Below are 18,306 nucleotides of genomic sequence, written 5' to 3' on the forward strand. Positions count from 1 at the left end.
TCTTTGCAGGTCCCCCTAGCCCGTTGAGGATTAGGTCAAGAGTGGCATCCCCCCGTGTTGGTTCTGTGACCAGCTGTTCCATGAAACAGTCCCTTGTAGTTTCCAGGAATTTGGTCTTACCATTATATATTCTATTGTAACTGTACCAAAATATTCAAGCCATTTTAATGCCTCAATTATAATGCATCGGTACTGCAACAGCACTTATCTTGTTATTCTGTTCTTTCTACTCATAGCAGAACTTAGCTCACTTGCTAATGGCAACATTAGTGTATGGCCATTAAATCAGCAAATGGAAAAGTTGGCCATTTTCTAGCTGCAGTAGAAATGTTCTTAGTGTGCGAGTGTGTGCTAAGATCACTTTTTGCCATAGTTTTGTAAATGGGCCTATAAGTGTCCAAGTTTATTGTGATTTGTTATACCACAAGACTAGATAAACAGGGAGAATGTGTAGAAATTCAGAAACTCATAAAAAATGCCACTCAAATTAAGGAAGGATATTTCTTTTCCCAATAATTATTTTTCAAAAAGCATAACAAAAATTTAATAAAGTGGATAAAAAGACCTCACTAGACATTTTTTAACCAAAGCAACAATACATTAAGATTAGAATTGTTTAATCATAGGTCAGGAAAAACTCCACTCAAAGATAGGAAAAGAGGAAAGTCTTCTCTAATTACGGTATAATTTGGCACATTTTAATTACATTGTACTTCACTGAATTATCATTTTAAACACCATAACCAGTATACATATTGAATGAAATTGCCAAATTGCTCTTATTTTAAAAGGTAAGGACTCAAAAACCTAATGAAATTAGCTTCAAATCAAATTACCCAACAGGGAATCTGTGTTTCACAAAGCTGCCTTAGGGAAAAGTTCACCTAAGTTGTCCACTCAAAGCATGCTGAGGTAGCGCATCAGCATATGTGGAAGTGTCAGGCTTTGATAAGAAATTGAGAATAAAGAATGCAGAAGCAGAAAGGTAGTAAACAACACTAAGAACACAACTAACTATTAACTCCAAGCTACAAAGAACACTGAGTCAGCCTTGGTATTTTCAAATTCTCTTTTCTCCAAACAGTCTGGAACATGGAGAAGCTGGATAGGACTCACTGAATGTTCCTCATGACACGGAGGTAGTGAACCCATTTTACTTGTAAATAAAAATAGGCCTCCAGCCTGAAATACCTTTCTTGCTTTCCTTAACTCCTGGAGATCATCCTCTAGCTTTGTTTTCAGATTTGCAATAGCTTCTTTGTTATTGGTCATGGTGGCCCGTGATGCATCCCCAAATGACTGACTTCCTTTCTCTGGAAAAGGCAAAGATATTTTGTTCACAGCACTGTTGGAGCAGGTAAAGATGGAATCTCAGCCATCAAAGAATAAAATTTCATTGCACATACACAGCAAGTTCTGGAAGGGATTGTTAGTCTGTTGCCCCTAAGCCAGGACTGATGGTGGCATAATTGGATAAGTGTCATAAAGGGGTTAAAAATACCAGGTGACTGACAATGATTGCTCATGGTATTGTAGCCCAGGAGAGACCAATACCAATTAGTTTAGAAACCTTAGGAGCAGAAGGAAATCTGTCAGGTCTAAATAAATAAATAACACATAGCACTTGATATTCTTTTTTTTTCCATTTGTTACATACATAACCAAATATAGGCAAATCACACTATTACATAAAGGAAATACACAAAAACACAATTTTTCCTATGAGAAAGTAGCTCCCACTGCCAAAACCTTAGGTTTAAGCTGTAGGAACTGCCTTCTCCAAAATTGCGTCTGTCTGGCAACATCAGAAAAAAACTCAATTGCTGCCCACAGAATAGGGCCTGTTTTCTTAGCAAAATGCAATTTAAGAATAGCTTGCTTTTCTAATTCTGTCTTAAATGGCTCGCATAGCAATAATATCTATAGATGATTCTAAAAACTGAGATATTCAAACTATCAGGAGATACTAACTGATCCATTTCTCCTTCAGCAATATCCCTGAAGTTCCTGGGGATGTAATAAATATTATCAAATGTAAACAGGTGATTGAGGCCAGCAGCGTGCCAGATTTTAAAAGGAAATGGGATACACACGTGGGTTCTCTAGGGAGGTAAAATCAAGGGGGGTAGGTCATTAGAGTAGGCAGACTTGTTGGGCTATGGCCCTTTTCTGCCGTCATCTTCTATGTTTCTAACTCTTGCTATCGCATTTGACAACTTGTCAGAAAGATTATCCAGATTCAAATCAATAGGAATCAAAAGGAAAACATAATCTGCATTTAAACAAAGCCATTCTCCAGGACCCAAAATAATTTTATTTAATGTTGTCGTAAAAATATTGATCCTTCTAGCCATCCAGCACAAACATGGCAAGATATAGGGGTAAAAGGGCCTGAGGATATGGATATTGAAGAATATCTTTCATATACAGCCTCAGGAGCTCCAACTGTGCAAGATAATGGGAGATAGGAAAATTCAAGAATCTAAGATTTTTAACCCTCATAAAATTTTCCATTTTCTCTAATAAGATACTATTTTTAATATTTGATACAGCTGACTTTTGCAATGTTGCTACTGAGGAATCTAATTTATCCACTTTACTTCCAAGTACAACCAATCGAGTTTCATGATCAGTTACTTTTAAAGTAATCTCCAATGAGAATTGACAAAGTTTAGAAACAGTGCCCTGTAATGAGGTTTCAGTTTGATTCATCACAAGCTAAGGTAATGGTTTTATACTTAGGAAAAGAGTTCATATTTAACTCCGTTAGCATTTGAACTGGAGTCAAACATTGTGCACTTGATGTTTGTCTGCACTGCTTAGGAAGTTCTATATTTGGGTCCAAACCAAATAGTTGTGAGGGAGAAGATTCTCTCCTATCATCAGAGAGCAAATCATTCCTTCCTGTAGGATTTAAAACTGGTTGAAGAGGCAACAATTACAGAAGCAGTGAAAGTGTTCAAAGGAGCAACAGAAGATAGCCTTACCACAGTAGAAGTGGACTTGGACCAGATTTACCGCCAGATCAACAAACTCAAAAGTGACAAATCTCCTGGACCGGATGGAATTCATCCAAGAGTCTTGAAAGAGCTAAAAGTGGAAATCGATGAACTATTGCAAAAACTTGCCAACCTGTCAATCAAACAGGACAGATACCGGACGACTGGAAGATAGCGAACGTCATGCCGATATTTAAAAAAGGATCAAGAGGAGTACCGGGCAACTATAGACCTGTGAGTCTCACGTCGGTCCCTGGGAAGATGGTTGAGGCGCTGATCAAGGATAGCATAAGCCAGCACTTAGGCACACACGACCTGATGAGAGCCAACCAGCATGGATTCAGGAAGAGGAAGTCATGTTTGACGAACCTACTTTAATTTTTTGAGACAGTGAACAGACAAATTGATAGCAGAGAACCGGTGGATATTGTATACTTAGATTTTCAAAAAGCGTTCAACATGTAAGACTCCTCAGGAAACTGCAAGGCCATGGAATAGAAGGAAACATACTAAGATGGATAGGCAAATGGCTGGAGAACAGAAGGCAGAGAGTGGGCATAAATGGGAAATTCACAGACTGGGAGACTATGACTAGCAGTGTGCCCCAGGACTCGGTACTTGGGCCCATCTTATTTAATATCTTCATAAATGACCTGGAGGATGGAATATCTAGTGAGATCATCAAGTTCGGGCAATCAAATCGCAGAAGGACAGCGAGGAATTCCAGAGCGACTTGAGCCGATTGGAAAATTGGGCAGATAAATGGCATTTAGGCAGAAAAAATAAGGAACACAAGTACAGCATGTCAGGTGCAACTCTGGGAAAAACCGAACAGGAAAGGGACCTGGGCGTATTAATAATCGATAGGACCCTGAAGCCGTTGTCGCAATGCGCAAGGGCAGCGAAAAAAGCAAATAGAATGCTAGGCATGATAAAGAAGGGAATCACAAGTAGATTGGAGAAAGTAATACTACCGCTTTATAGAGCGATAGTCAGACCACACTTGGAATACTGCGTCCAACATTGGTCTCCATCAGTGGCGTACCAAGGGGGGGGAGGTCCGCCCTGGGTGCACAGCTTGGGGGGGTGCACAGCCGGCCAGATCCTCCAGCCCTTCCTTTCCCCCGGCTGCACTGCTACAATCCTACCTCCACCGCCGACAAGAAGTCTTTCCGACGTCAATTCAGACGTCGGAGAGGACGTTCCGGGCCAGCCAGGCAGTGATTGGCTGGCCCGGAACGTCCTCTCCGACGTCAGAAATGACGTCGGAAAGACTTCTTGTTGGCTAGTGGAGGTAAGATTGCAGGCACGGACTGGGAGAAAGTAAGGGGAGAGGCGCTTTTTTTTTTTCCACGGTAGGTAGTGCAGGATGTAGGCAGGCAAGCTGGCTGGCTTTAGCGCAGCAGGAAGGGAGGGAGATAGGTAGGCAGACAGGCAGGCTGGCTTTGGGGGTGGAGAAAAATCTGGAAGGCAGTGGGGGGGGGGGCGACATAAGGAGGCATTGGGGCACTAAGAACACGGGAAGGAGGCACTGGGGGCACCATGGATACAGGAAGGAGGCACTAGGGACACCATGGACACAGGAAGGAGGCACTGGGGGCACTATGGACAAGGGAAAGAGGCACTGGGGGCACTAAGGAAACATGATGGGGCACTGTGGACACAGGAAGGAGCACTGGGGGCACTAAGGACACGGGTAGGAGACACTGGGGGCACCATGGACACAGGAAGGAGGAACTGGGGGCACTATGGACACAGGAAGGAGGCACTGAGGGCACTAAGGACACGGGAAGGAGACACTGGGGGCACCATGGACACAGGAAGGAGGCACTGGGGGCACTATGGACACAGGAAGGAGGCACTGGGGGCACTAAGGACATGGGAAGGAAGGAGGGAGGGAATAGAAAGGGACAATTGTTGGGCCTGAGTGCAGAAAGAAAGAAATGAAAGAAAGGATACACAGTCAATTAATAGATGTCCCCTTTTGATGAAAAAAATAAATTATCACGTTACCTCTGACTTACTTTTTCTGCAGCAGAGTCGGCAGCTACGCTGAAGTGCAGGAAGGTCCCGTGATGACTCATCTGCCGGCTCTGCTCTGGAAGAAGTAAGTTACATCGGAAGGGGTGGACCCGGCAGACGCAGTCATTGTGGGACTTTGCCACAACTCCCTGCGTCTGTCGGGTCCACCCCTTCCTACGTAACTTACTTCTTCCAGAGCAGAGTCAGCAGACGAGTCATCGTGGGACCTTTCAGCATGTGGCTGCTGAGTCCACTCCAGAGCAAGTACATCGGAGTGGGGTGGACTGACAGCCGGCAGCTACAGTCATTCTGGGACCTTGCTGAATGAAGGGAGAGAAAGAAGCAAGATTGCTGGAATGGAAGAGTGGTGGAGGGAAAGAATGGGGGCAGGGTGGTATGGAAGGGTGGTGCTGATAGAATTGATGTACAGAGAAAGGGGAGAGACATAAGGGGGAAGGATATTGGAGGGAAAGAAAGGGGGCAGATGCTGATTGAAGAGGGGTGGATGGCGAGAGAAAGGGCAGACATTGGATGGTAGTGGGGAGCCTTTGCTGGATGGAAGTGCAGATGGGAGAGATAAGGGAGCAAATGCAGGAAGGAAATGGGAGGAGAGAAAGAGGGGAGCAGACGCTGGATGGAAGTGGACAGAGAGAGAAGGTACTAGATGGAAGGGTTGGAGAAAGAGGGTACATGATGGAAGGAGGGGATAAATAAAAGGAGGGCACATGATGGGGAGAAAAGGATTGAGTTAGGGAAACACTGGAGGGGTGAGGGAAAGAGGTGGCAAGCTTTAGATAGACAGTAAAAAAAGACATTGATGAGAGGGTAGTAAGAACGTAATCTAGACAGATGCAGAAAATAAATTGAAAAAGAAAATGAGGGAAAAAAGGGAAAGGGATTGCAGAGTTTCAAGTTTATTCCAGTTTTTGATTAAACGCTTGTTCAAAATGCAAAGCAATTTACAAAATATTTAAAAAAATAACATATAAACAAATAAATATTTGACAAACTGAACATACTTGGCCATGATAACAAATCTGCTAGTGATTAGACAAGTAAAACGTACGTGACCAATAACAAGTACATACTGGATAGGTGGAACTGTAGAGTCCCTAGAAACAAATAGGGAGGGGGGGGGGGGGGAGAAATACAATCATTATAGAAAGAAAAGAAAAGAAATAAGGTAAATACAAAAGGGAGATGGGAAGATAAAAATGAGAAACAAAAAGAAACAAATTATGGACACTTTCCCCGGAGGTGAATGTAGCCATTCAACATTATTAAGAATCATGTGGTCAGCTAAAGGCATCTTTAAAAAGAAAGCACTTTAGGTTGCTTTTAAATTTTTGTAAGTTTTTTTCGATTCTTAAATATAAAGGAAGAGAATTCCAAGTCATAGGAGCGGTCACAGAAAAAAATTAAGGTACGGCGTGTATCAATTGTTTTTAAAGATGGAACATTAAGAGAATACTGGGAAATAAATCTTAGAGCTCTGGGAGGAGTCTCAGCGTGTGAGCAGGGAGAGCGCGAGGCGGGCGGCAAAGCTCTTCTTCACATTGGGGTAGCGGCGAGAGTAATTCCACCCACCCCCACCGCATCAGCGGTAGGTGCCCGGGCTCCTCCATAAAAGGAGGCGGGCCAATGGCGCGCAGCCGTTCGGCGCACGACGAAGGCAAGCGGCAAAGGTGCTCGCCTTAGCGAGAGCGCCTTTGCGAAGGGCCTTGAGAAGGGCCTTAAACAAGGCCAAACCTAAACTCTAAACTCTCACACTCAATCAGGCACACTCTTCCCTTTTCTTCTTGCATCCATACACTTTTCTTACTCACTCTCAATCAGACAGTTAGAGTCTTCCCTTGAACCTCTTCCCTTGAGCCTCTTAAACTCTCTAATCTCTCAAACTCTCTAATATCTCAATCTCAATCTTTCTCTTTACAGACTCACAAACTCTCTAATCTCTCAAACTCTCTAATATCTCAATCTCAATCTTTCTCTTTACAGACTCTAATATCTCAATCTTTCTCTTTACAGCACTAAGGGCCTGATTCTCCAAAGTGCGTCCTGATTTTAGGCAGCTGTAGGCGTCCTACAGCTGTCTAATCAGCCAATCGGGATGCACGTTTTTTGTTTTTTTTTAAATGCTCCCCAGGCAGGCCTGAAGGCGCCTCCAGGAGCCTAAGGAGACCCGCAAGACGCCTAAGCAGCCTAAGGGCCTTAGGCGAACCTAGGTGGCCCTACGCGTCTCCCTAGTAGAGGAAGAAACACTTAAAATGTTGGCCAGCAAGGTTTGGGGGTTGTTAGCGCAGGGGGGGGGAGGGTGCGTCTTCGGGCAGGAGGGATTAGGCACCCTCCTGCCAGCGATCGATATTGTCGGGGGGGGAGAGTGCGTCTTCGGGCAGGAGGGATTGGGCACCCTCCTGCCAGCGATCGGTAGTGTCAGGGTGGGAGGGAGATCAGTAATGTCGGAGGGGGGGCGGTTGGTAGTGTTGGGGGGGGGGCGGTCGGTAGTGTTGGGGGGGGGGCATCTTCTGGCAGGAGGGTTTGGGCACCCTCCTGCCAGCGATCGGATAGGGGGCCGCGGCCCGCTATACTTATAGCGGCAGAGAGATCCCTTGCCGCGATAAGTGTAGCGGGCCGTGTCTAATCTAAGCACAACAGTCAAAACTGAAGACTAACATAAAGAGGAGTTCTTGCTCTTGTCACAATACCGCTCTCAGAGACCTGTGATGGTTAAACACAGCTGTGTTTTAAAACCACTTTGACAGGTGATTGGTATCATTCATTGAGCCGGTATGTATATATTGTATATTTTTTTGTGCACACTACTGCAAACAACTATAAAGCTCTTATAAAGTGCAAAATGTAATAAATATTTAAAACGTATATCAAAAATGTGTATCAAAAAATTACTTGGAAATTGCACTTATCTTATAAAAGCTGGTTCGTAGTTAACAAATGGCTAAACGCCCCACGGGACCCGTTTCACCATATGTATTGGCTTCTTCAGGGGTCATATCATTGAAAAAGTGCGACGTAGATTTCGTCTGCACATGAAAAAATGGCGCCATTTTTTCATGTGCAGACGAAATCTACGTCGCACTTTTTCAATGATATGACCCCTGAAGAAGCCAATACATATGGTGAAACGGGTCCCGTGGGGCGTTTAGCCATTTGTTAACTACGAACCAGCTTTTATAAGATAAGTGCAATTTCCAAGTAATTTTTTGATACACATTTTTGATATACGTTTTAAATATTTATTACATTTTGCACTTTATAAGAGCTTTATAGTTGTTTGCAGTAGTGTGCACAAAAAAATATACAATATATACATACCGGCTCAATGAATGATACCAATCACCTGTCAAAGTGGTTTTAAAACACAGCTGTGTTTAACCATCACAGGTCTCTGAGAGCGGTATTGTGACAAGAGCAAGAACTCCTCTTTATGTTAGTCTTCAGTTTTGACTGTTGTGCTTGTTTTTGGTAAAGAAGACTTTGCCTAATTTAGCTATTGAGCGTGTCTAATCTAACCCAATTCTCTAACCAGCGTCTGTAACATGGACGCCGGTTACAGAATCGGGGTTTAGTGTAGGCCGATTCTGAATAGGACACCTCTCCCGGGCGTCCTATACAGAATAAGGGCCTCGCCTTCAATATAGGCGGCCTGCCTGGGGAGCATTTTTTTAAAAAACGTGCATCCCGATTGGCTGATTAGACAGCTGTAGGACGCCTACAGCTGCCTAAAATCGGGACGCACTTTGGAGAATCAGGCCCTAAATCTCTCAAACTTGGAAATGGCAGGGAGGACACGGAGTACCAAGGCTACTATCGAGATCAACACTCCAGCGTCTGGAGGGACCCAGGGGAGGGCAGAGGTCTCTGTGCAGACCGAGACCATCCCCCTCCTAAGGTACGCTACTGTTTCTACGCAGACAGAGGAGCTGGGACAGGTAAACGTAGATGAGGATATCTTGCAGGAACTGCAGAGCCTTAGGGAGGAGGTGAAGCGCCTGAGGAGCATCAGGGATGACAAGGCCTTCATCGACGATGCCATCCTGGAACTGTCACATATCACAGAGCGAACCCATGACAAGTCCATCCTCGACACGCCCAAACCTACAGCCCTAAATTCAACGATTGGAGTACAGGAAATGATTAGAGATGCCGGTCCCTGGCAACTGGTAACCTCCTCTACGGGCAAGCAAAGAAAACCCACCTCATTCTCACTTTCTTCTTCTTCTTTTTCTCTCCAACAGGGTAGTTCTGCAACAACCCCACAACTCACTCTGAGGAATAGATTTCAGATCTTACAAGAAGGAACCGCCGAGGAAATAGCGAATGGGGCTCAGGAGGATACCCAGCACATAACTTCGAATCCAGGGCTCGCTGATCGGCCCCCCCGGAAGGAACGTAGAGTGGTGGTCATTGGGGTCTCCATGCTAAGGGGCACCGAGGGACCAATTTGTAGGCCAAATTTGCAGTCAAGAGAGGTCTGCTGTCTCCCTGGAGCCAGGATCCAGAATGTCACCACCTGTCTAGACAAACTTCTAAAGCCCGATGATCATTTTCCCATGTTTCTCATCCATGTAGTATAAACGACACTGCCAGGAGTACTACGGAGAACATTCCCAAAGACTTTGGAGCCCTGGGAAAGAAGCTGAAGCAGATAGAAGCACAGGTGGTTTTCTCATCAATTCTCCCAGTAAGAAGCAAAGGCAGAGCTAGAGAAGAGCGTATCCAACGGACTAACAAATGGCACATAGAGATGAACTTTGGATTCCTAGACCATGGTGAGACGCTCCAGGGACTACAGGGACCAGACGGACTCCACCTAACCAGGAGAGGAAAGAACATATTCGGACATCGACTGGCCCGTCTACTCCGCAGGGCTTTAAACTAGGTAAGTTGGGGGAGGGTACATACTTACGTTCCAGAGCAATAAGAAACCACCCTGAGGAGGCGAGTCGCACCCACACTTCTGAGTTATTATTATTATTATTAGGATTTTTTTTATATACCGCCTATCAAGGTTATCTAAGCGGTTTTACAATCAGGTACTCAAGCATTTTCCCTTCAAGGTAAGTACCCATACTATCCACGATAATTTAGGGAGAATTATCAACGATAATTTAGGAGCCACACCAACTCAAAAGGGAGTCTCCTCACAGGTATGGAGGGCTATGTATGTTAATGCACACAGCTTGGGCAACAAAATTCTGGAATTGGAGACTGAGATAATAAACGCCGACCTAGACGTGGTAGCAATATCCGAAACCTGGTTCACGGACTCGCATGGGTGTGATATGGTTATACCAGGCTACAACCTACTTCGTCGTGACAGAGAGGATAAGTTAGGAGGAGGGGTAACAGTATACACTAAGGAAAACATCAAAACTACTAGAATCACAGATGTTAGATACACCGGGGAATCCCTCTGGGTGAACCTGGCCAGAGGGAATGAAAAATGCCTATACCGTGGTGTGATATACAGACCTCCCAGACAACAGGAAGACAAAGACATGGAATTAATTGAGGACATAGAGAACATCACTCTGTGCGGGGACACAGTAATATTAGGGGACTTCAACATGCCCGATGCAGATTGGAACTCACTCTCCGCGACTACATGTGGCAGCAAAAGAATTTTAACCTCCATAAAAGGTGCACGACTCAAGCAACTGGTATCAGAGCCCACTAGGGACCAGGCGATACTAGACCTGGTACTCACCAACGGAGACAGCGTCTCGGAAGTCTCAGTAGGAGATACACTGGCCTCCAGCGACCATAACATGGTATGGCTTAACCTCAAGAAAGGTTTCTCTAGATCAAACACAGTGACGAGGGTCCTCAACTTTAGAGGCACAGACTTCGACCGCATGGGAGATTTTGTCCATCAAGAGCTACATAACCAAGCAAAAACTGACAATGTGGAGGATATGTGATCAACTCTGAAATCCACCCTACATGAAACAACAAACCACTACATAAAAACAGTAAGCAAACGCAGGAGAAACAATAGACCCCAGTGGTTCAGTACAGAAATTTCCGACCTCATTAAAAAGGAAAAAGAAGCATTTATCACCTACAAACATTTAGGAAAACGGGAGACGAAAGAAGACTATCTGGACAGATCTAAAGCTGTCAAAAAGGCAGTCAGAGAGGCCAAACTCCGAATAGAAGAGGATCTAGCACGGAACATCAAGAAAGGGGATAAATCTTTCTTTAGTTACATTAGGGACAGGAAAAGAAACAAAGATGGGATAGAATGCCTGAAGAAATCGGACGGAAACTTTGAAGAATCAGATTCTGCTAAGGCAGAACTACTAAACGAATACTTCTGCTCAGTCTTCACCTGCGAAGCGCCGGGAGCCGGTCCACAGCTTCGGACGGGAGCTAGCCAAAAAGACCCGTTTCAAGATTTTGAGTTTACGCCCAGTAGCGTTTACTATGAACTAACAAGACTCAAAGTAAACAAAGCCATGGGACCGGACAACCTACACCCCAGGGTGCTCAGAGAGTTGAGTGAAGTCCTGGCGGAGCCATTATCTGTGCTTTTCAATCTTTCCCTATGCACAGGAAGAGTCCCCTTGGACTGGAAAACTACTAACGTTATCCCAATCCACAAAAAGGGCTGCAGGACAGAGACAGCAAACTACAGACCAGTGAGCCTCACGTCTATAGTGAGCAAGATCATGGAAACACTGATCAAACAGAAACTTGACACAATCCTAGACGAGGAAAACCTACGTGATCACCACCAACACGGTTTCACCAAGGGCAGATCCTGCCAATCTAATCTAATTAACTTTTTTGACTGGGTTACTAGACAACTGGATGCTGGTGAGTCACTGGACGTAGTATATTTGGACTTCAGCAAAGCTTTTGATAGCGTCCCACACCGCAGGTTATTGAACAAGCTGAAATCAATGGGATTAGGGGACACTCTAACTACATGGGTTGGGGATTGGCTGAGCAGTAGACTCCAGAGGGTAGTGGTAAACGGTACCCCATCCAAAACGTCAGATGTGACCAGTGGAGTGCCGCAGGGCTCGGTCTTGGGCCCGATTCTATTCAACTTATTCATAAGAGATATGACCCAAAGGCTTAGAGGAAAGGTATCACTGTTCGCCGACGATGCCAAACTTTGCAACATAGTAGGTAAAAGCTTCTACCTCTAACCCTCTGTTGTAGTTCCTTCCTATTTCTCCTACTGTAAACCGCGTCGAGCTCTACGAATGTGGAGATGATGCGGTATACAAACCTAAGGATTAGATTAGATTAGATAATATGACGCAGGACCTACTACTGCTGGAACGGTGGTCATCAACTTGGCAGCTAAACTTCAATGCTAAAAAGTATAAGGTAATGCACCTGGGTAAGAGAAACCCGCACAGAACTTACATATTAAATGGTGAGATCTTGGCCAGGACCACGACGGAACATGATCTAGGGGTAATCATTAGTGATGACATGAAGGTTGCCAATTAAGTGGAGAAGGCTTCCACTAGGGCAAGGCAAATGTTGGGTTGTATCCGTAGAGATTTTGTCAGCAGGAGAGCTGAAGTCATAATGCCGCTATACAGATCCATGGTGAGACCTCATTTGGAGTATTGTGTTCAATTCTGGAGACCACACTACCGGAAGGATGTGCTGAGAATAGAGTCAGTTCAGCGAATGGCCACCAGGATGGGCTTGGGGCTCAAGGATCTCACGTATGAAGAAAGGCTGAATAAATTACAGCTGTACTCACTTGAGGAATGAAGAGAGAGGGGAGACATGATTGAAACGTTTAAGTACGTCACAGGCCGTATCGAGTCGGAAGAAGGTATCTTCTGTCTCATAGGACCCTCGACCACCAGAGGACATCCGCTGAAAATCAGGGGAGGGAAGTTTCATGGCGACTCCAGAAAGTACTTCTTCACTGAAAGAGTGGTTGATCATTGGAACAAACTCCCACTGCAGGTGATTGAGGCCAGCAGTGTGTCGGATTTTAAGAGAAAATGGGATATTCACATGGGATCTCTAAGGGAGTAAAGTCAGGGGGGCAGGTATTTGGAATGGGCAGACTTGGTGGGCTATAGCCCTTTTCTACCGTCATTTTCTATGTTTCTATGTATGGGATCAAGAGTCTGTCTATAAATGCTGCGGTGTTGTTCTGTAATGTTTTAAAAGTCAGGAGAGCAATTTTATAAGTTATCCTATGTGTTACAGGCAACCAGTGGGCTTTTTGTAGCAGTTGGGTAACATGGTCAAATTTCTTTGCGCTCAAAATTATCTTGATGGCTGTATTTTGGAGAGGAGAGGTGTGGGAGAGGGAAGGAGAGGAGAGAGATGCCAGACCAATGGGGGTGAAAGGAGAGATGGAAGGGGGAGGCATACAGTTTCTGGAAGGGGCATAGAAGGAGATAAGATGCCATATAAGGGAAGAGAGAAGGCAGACAGTGGATGGAAGGAAGAGAGTTACAAGAAGATGAGGAAAGCAGAAACCACAGAAGACAAAGGTAGAAAAAAATTTTCTATTTATTGCTTTAGGAGACATGTGTCACTGTTTCTGTGGTGCACTGTATGCAGAGTCCAGCTTCTTACTGGTTCAATTTAACCTTTGTCTATGTATTTCTATTTTATCCCCCCCCCCTTTTACAAAACTGTGGAGCGTTTTTTAGCACCAGCCATGGTGGTAGCAGCTCTGATGTTCAGAATTCTATGAGCGTCAGAGCTGTTATCACCATGACTAAAATCCACACTACAGTTTTGTAAAAGAGGGAGGGGTTAGTTTGTGATTACATATTCCATACTAGGCGAAGGTGTTTTCTGTGTTCTGTGTGTTCGAAAGACATGGTTTTTTGTTAGGATTGATCTGTACTAATCTGGCTTGTTTAGTTTTACAATGGGTGTATTGATGTTGTACTGCTCACTGCAGTATGTAAGATGCCGCATTTTCCTAGGTACTCATGTGTGACATGTGGCTTGTTACTAAAAATCATGTTTTTTTGTACAGATGGGGGGGAATGTCAAAAAATGATGGGCCCCGGGTGTCACATATGCTAGGTACGCCACTGGTCTCCATACCTAAAGAAAGATTTAAAAGTACTTGAGAGGGTGCAGAGAGGAGCAATGAAGCTAATAAAGGGCATGGAGAACTTGGAATATGAGGAACAACTTAAGAGACTGGGATTGTTCTCCCTTGAGAAGAGGAGACTGCGAGGGGATATGATCGAGACTTTCAAAATACTGAAAGGAATCGACCAAATAGAGCAGGATAAAAAACTATTTACAATGTCCAATGTGACAAGAACAAGAGGACATGGACTAAAACTAAGGGGGGACAGGTTCAGGACAAATATCAGGAAGTTCTGCTTCACGCTACGAGTGGTGGAAACCTGGAATGCTCTCCCAGAAGAGGTAATTGCGGAATCCACCGTTCTAGGGTTTAAGGGTAAGTTAGATGTTGTCACAAATCCGGCACTATAAGTAGGTTTGTTCCAGGGAAAGGACAAAAGCCCCTTCCTGTTAGGAGAGCAGATCAATGCAGCAACTCTCCTGCAAGCAGATCACAAACCTCAGGCCCTAGCAAGAGTACCCAAGAGCAGGAGCCCTGGGAGGAGGGGAAACAGGAGGAGTTAATGAAGTTCTCTAAGCCTAGTGTAGCTCCTGACAAAGTGCACACTAGGAGACAAACCCCTAACCAATCCAGCATTCACTTGCTCAAATTAATTGAAAAGCAGTAGAAAGCTCAGCACAAGGCTGCCCTTCTCCCCTTCAGAGTAGGGCGTGGCTCTCTGAGGGCTGGTCAAATAGAGCAGAGCAAACTGAGCAAAGGCAGTCTGGATCCAGCTCTGGAAGGAGACTTGTGGCTAGGTGCTCCCATGTTCAAACCCGGAAATGAAATAGAGATGAGAGACCTGGATGATTCCTCTCTGCCAAGCCTGCTTGATGAACTACAGACTGAGGAACCAATGGACATTACCTGGGAGCCTGAGGAGGTCTCCATGTAGGAAAGTTAAGTTTTTCCTTATGTTTTTTTTTCTATTTCAAACTGCATTGTGTTTGGTGTGGGACTTCTGATGGCTGTGTGGGTATGAGCTTTCCTAAAGCTCACTCTAGAAGAATCCTCCTGTATTTTGAAAGACTGTAAACTATGTTTTGAATTTGGGGATTTTTCTTTTATAATGAAGAAAGTTTAGCTGATGAGTGTTTTCAGTGGGAGTTGTGGGGTCTGAATTCACAAAAGATCCTGGGCTGGGATTGTGGGGCCATTCTTTGGCAGGTTTTGTTTTTTTTAAGTGAATTCAACAACTCCCCACCCCTGCCAGCTTACCTGTTCTGGCAGGAGAAAGCCTGTTTAATCTCAGGCTATTACAGTGTGCTAGCTAAAGTAAATGGATTTGGATTACCAATTATCATTTTGCCTCTTGGTGATTAAGAACCTGTGGAAACTGTTCAGGACTGCTGAGAAAGGGCTGCTCAGACCTAGGCTAACCTAGTAGCTGCACCGTCTGAGCTGTGTTTTGTTTGATCCTTTTTCTTTTGATTTGGGACTTTAGAACTGTGGATACATTGTGGACTACAAGACTGTTGTTAAATAAAGCAATACTTTTTTTTTTAACTCAATTGACCTGCTTTTGTTGTTTCCTGATCTTGTGGAAAGGCACGCCCGGATTGAGGTTTGTGCACACCACCCGGCAGCTATTCTGACCAGCCGGTATCGGGGGTGTGACAATGTACACCTCCTTATGAGTGGCTTAAGGTGACATAGGTAAGGGTAAGCTAGATGCGCATCTCTTATGAGAAGCTTAGAGTGGTGTGGTGACTAATACTATGCCAGGGTACACCTGGCGGGGCCTCCGCATGTGCGGATCGCTGGACTTGATGGACCTAAGGTCTGTTCCAGAGATGGCACTTCTTATGTTCTGAGGACAAGGAAGTATATTGAGAGGATAAGATTACCTTATCATCCAGCAGCGGTGATAACATTGGTTGAAGATGACGGTGCATATGTCCCGTAATAGAAGAAGATGATGGCACAATCTTCACTTTTCTTTTCCCCATGTTGTTAAACACCAATAATTCCCTGTTCCCAGCTCTGAAGGGGCATGTCCTGCCCCTTTGGCCATGCCCCTTCAGACTCACGTCCACAGGCCATGTTCCGCAACTTACAGCTTTTTTATGAAGCCAGAAAAGTCCTCACCTCTTAGCAACAGTGATTGCAGCCGGCCACGAGGGTGCTTGCAAAAGATCTCCAAGTACCCTCTGGCACTAAGCAGCCCCTAGCACCTGATATTCAAAGGATTTGTGTTCCTAATATCTTCTTTCAAAATTTACTAGAGCTGAGTGCATAAGTTTATACGGAAACATTCCAGTCAATATTCAGCCAGCAGCACTCATTGTTTTGCTGACCACCACCAGCATTATGCCTGGAAATTCAATGCTGGGCCATATATGGGCTTCAGCATTGAATTTCCAGGTTTGCAGAGCCAGGTAAGGCACAGCCAGTTAAGTGTGATATTCAGCACAACTGTCTATTGGGCACTGCATACATATAGGACTGATTTTTATGTGGTCCTATTTCTGCAGTTACCCCTGTAATTACTAGTTAAGTACTGACACTGCCCCAGAGCACCCCTAAAATAGCTAATTTTGACATAGGTACTAACTAGATATTTTGAGCAGTGCTAACCAGTTAAGTGCCACTGAAAATGACTGGTTAGCCCTAAACAGGCGATTTAACTGGCTAGGAAATATTTCTTGCTGGTTAGATCGCTTTGGATATTGACTTGTAAACTCCTAAATTTAGGACCATAAAATTTAGGGGAAAAAAAATTATTCGCTGATATTCAGACCACAGGAGATAGCTCACTGTCTCCTGCAGCCTGCGGCAAAAGTAGAAATTCAATGCTGGTGCCATATCCGACAACTGATATTAAATTTATTTATTCAATTTTCTATACTGTTCTCCTAAGGAAGCTCAGAACGGTTTACATGAATTTATTCAGGTACTCAAGCATTTTTCCCTGTCTGTCCTAGCGGGCTCACAATCTATCTAATGTACTTGGGGCAATGGAGGGATTAAATGACTTGCCCAGAGTCACAAGGAGCAGCGTTGGTTTGAACCTACAACCTCATTGTGCTGAGACTATAGCTTTAACCATTGCGCCACACTCTCCCAGCTTAGATTTGGCTGGCTGAGACATTGCCAGCTAAACCAACATTCATTGGCTGGCCAGCTAAGTCCAAGCAGCCAAAGATAGACTTGCTTTTTTTGTGGGTTTATCTGGCCATGAACTTAGCTGGCAAGCCACTGAATATTGGCAATAACTGTCTATGTTCCACAACATAACTAGTTACCGGGCTATATGCCGAACAGGATATTCAGGGATAGATAGTTGGCGATCTCCTGCTGAATGTCGGCTATGTGCTATTAGCCAACCAGGAGCAATTCCCAGCCAGCTAAATGGAGCTGAATATTAGGCCCTATAAGTTTAGCCTAAATCTTTTAGTACTAGGCTAGTAAATCTAGGCAAATGAATAGTATGCCTAAATTTATAAGCATAGGAGATAATATTCAGCTTGCGGCAGTAAGTGGCATGTAAGCTGCTCATATCCATGGGCTGATCTCATCCTGGATATTCAATGTCTGGACATGTGCAGCTCCCAACATTAAATATCTAGCCATGAACACTGACCTGGAAGTTAACCGGGCACTGGACAATATTTAGACTGGTGCCTGGTAACTCGGCACAAAGTTAGGACAGTCTTTTTGGTATCCTAACTTTATGTATTGTGACAGGCAAGGGGCCTGTCATGTAAGGCAGTGGCCACAGGAGGAAGCTCATTGACCAGAGATGGCTGATACAAGGGTGGTCTATGTCCAGAGGCCACTGGGGAGAGCTCTGTCTGTAATGTTTCCAGGAGGAAAACTAGACATAGTGAGGCATAGGGGCCAAGAGTTGGTTCTTTGAGGGAGTAGGGTGAAAACCTGGACTGGAATCTTCTGGAGAAGAAAGGGGAAAGGAGATAGAGCCTTCCAGCAGTCTCCAGAAGCACCCTGAGTCAGCCAGGGGTGAGTTCCTGAATGCAGCTACTCCAGAACCATCCAAGCCCTGAATAAAAGCAAATGGACTTGATGAAAGGGGAGGTGCCTGGCCTGACATTGGAAGGAGGTTATGGGAGAAAGATGGTTCTACAATCCCTGAGTGAGACTGGATAATGAGAATGGACAGAGTTACCAGAGGGCTGCTCACAGAGGGAAAGGTCAATGAAGACAGAAAGTAAAGGTACTGATGAG

General features: G+C 44.6%; 2 protein-coding genes across 4 annotated transcripts in view; one reads left to right on the plus strand and one right to left on the minus strand.

Moving 5' to 3' along the window:
- CCDC183 (coiled-coil domain containing 183) overlaps positions 1–18,306 on the minus strand; it is a 341,250-nt gene that overhangs the window by 296,051 nt on the left and 26,893 nt on the right. Inside the window, exon 2 of the mRNA XM_033960753.1 lies at positions 1,192–1,313. Within this exon, the coding sequence (XP_033816644.1) occupies positions 1,192–1,272 (81 nt within the window). The 5' untranslated portion in view covers positions 1,273–1,313. The remainder of the gene's footprint in view (positions 1–1,191; positions 1,314–18,306) is intronic.
- Positions 14,916–18,306, plus strand: part of TRAF2 (TNF receptor associated factor 2) — a 217,247-nt gene continuing 213,856 nt past the window's right edge. For all 3 annotated transcript variants that reach the window (XM_033960745.1, XM_033960752.1, XM_033960751.1), the window contains exon 1: positions 14,916–15,012. In XM_033960745.1, the coding sequence (XP_033816636.1) occupies positions 14,978–15,012 (35 nt within the window). In that variant the 5' untranslated portion in view covers positions 14,916–14,977. The remainder of the gene's footprint in view (positions 15,013–18,306) is intronic.

Source organism: Geotrypetes seraphini, chromosome 10, assembly GCF_902459505.1.
Source record: "Geotrypetes seraphini chromosome 10, aGeoSer1.1, whole genome shotgun sequence".
NCBI classification, from domain to species: Eukaryota; Metazoa; Chordata; class Amphibia; order Gymnophiona; family Dermophiidae; genus Geotrypetes; species Geotrypetes seraphini.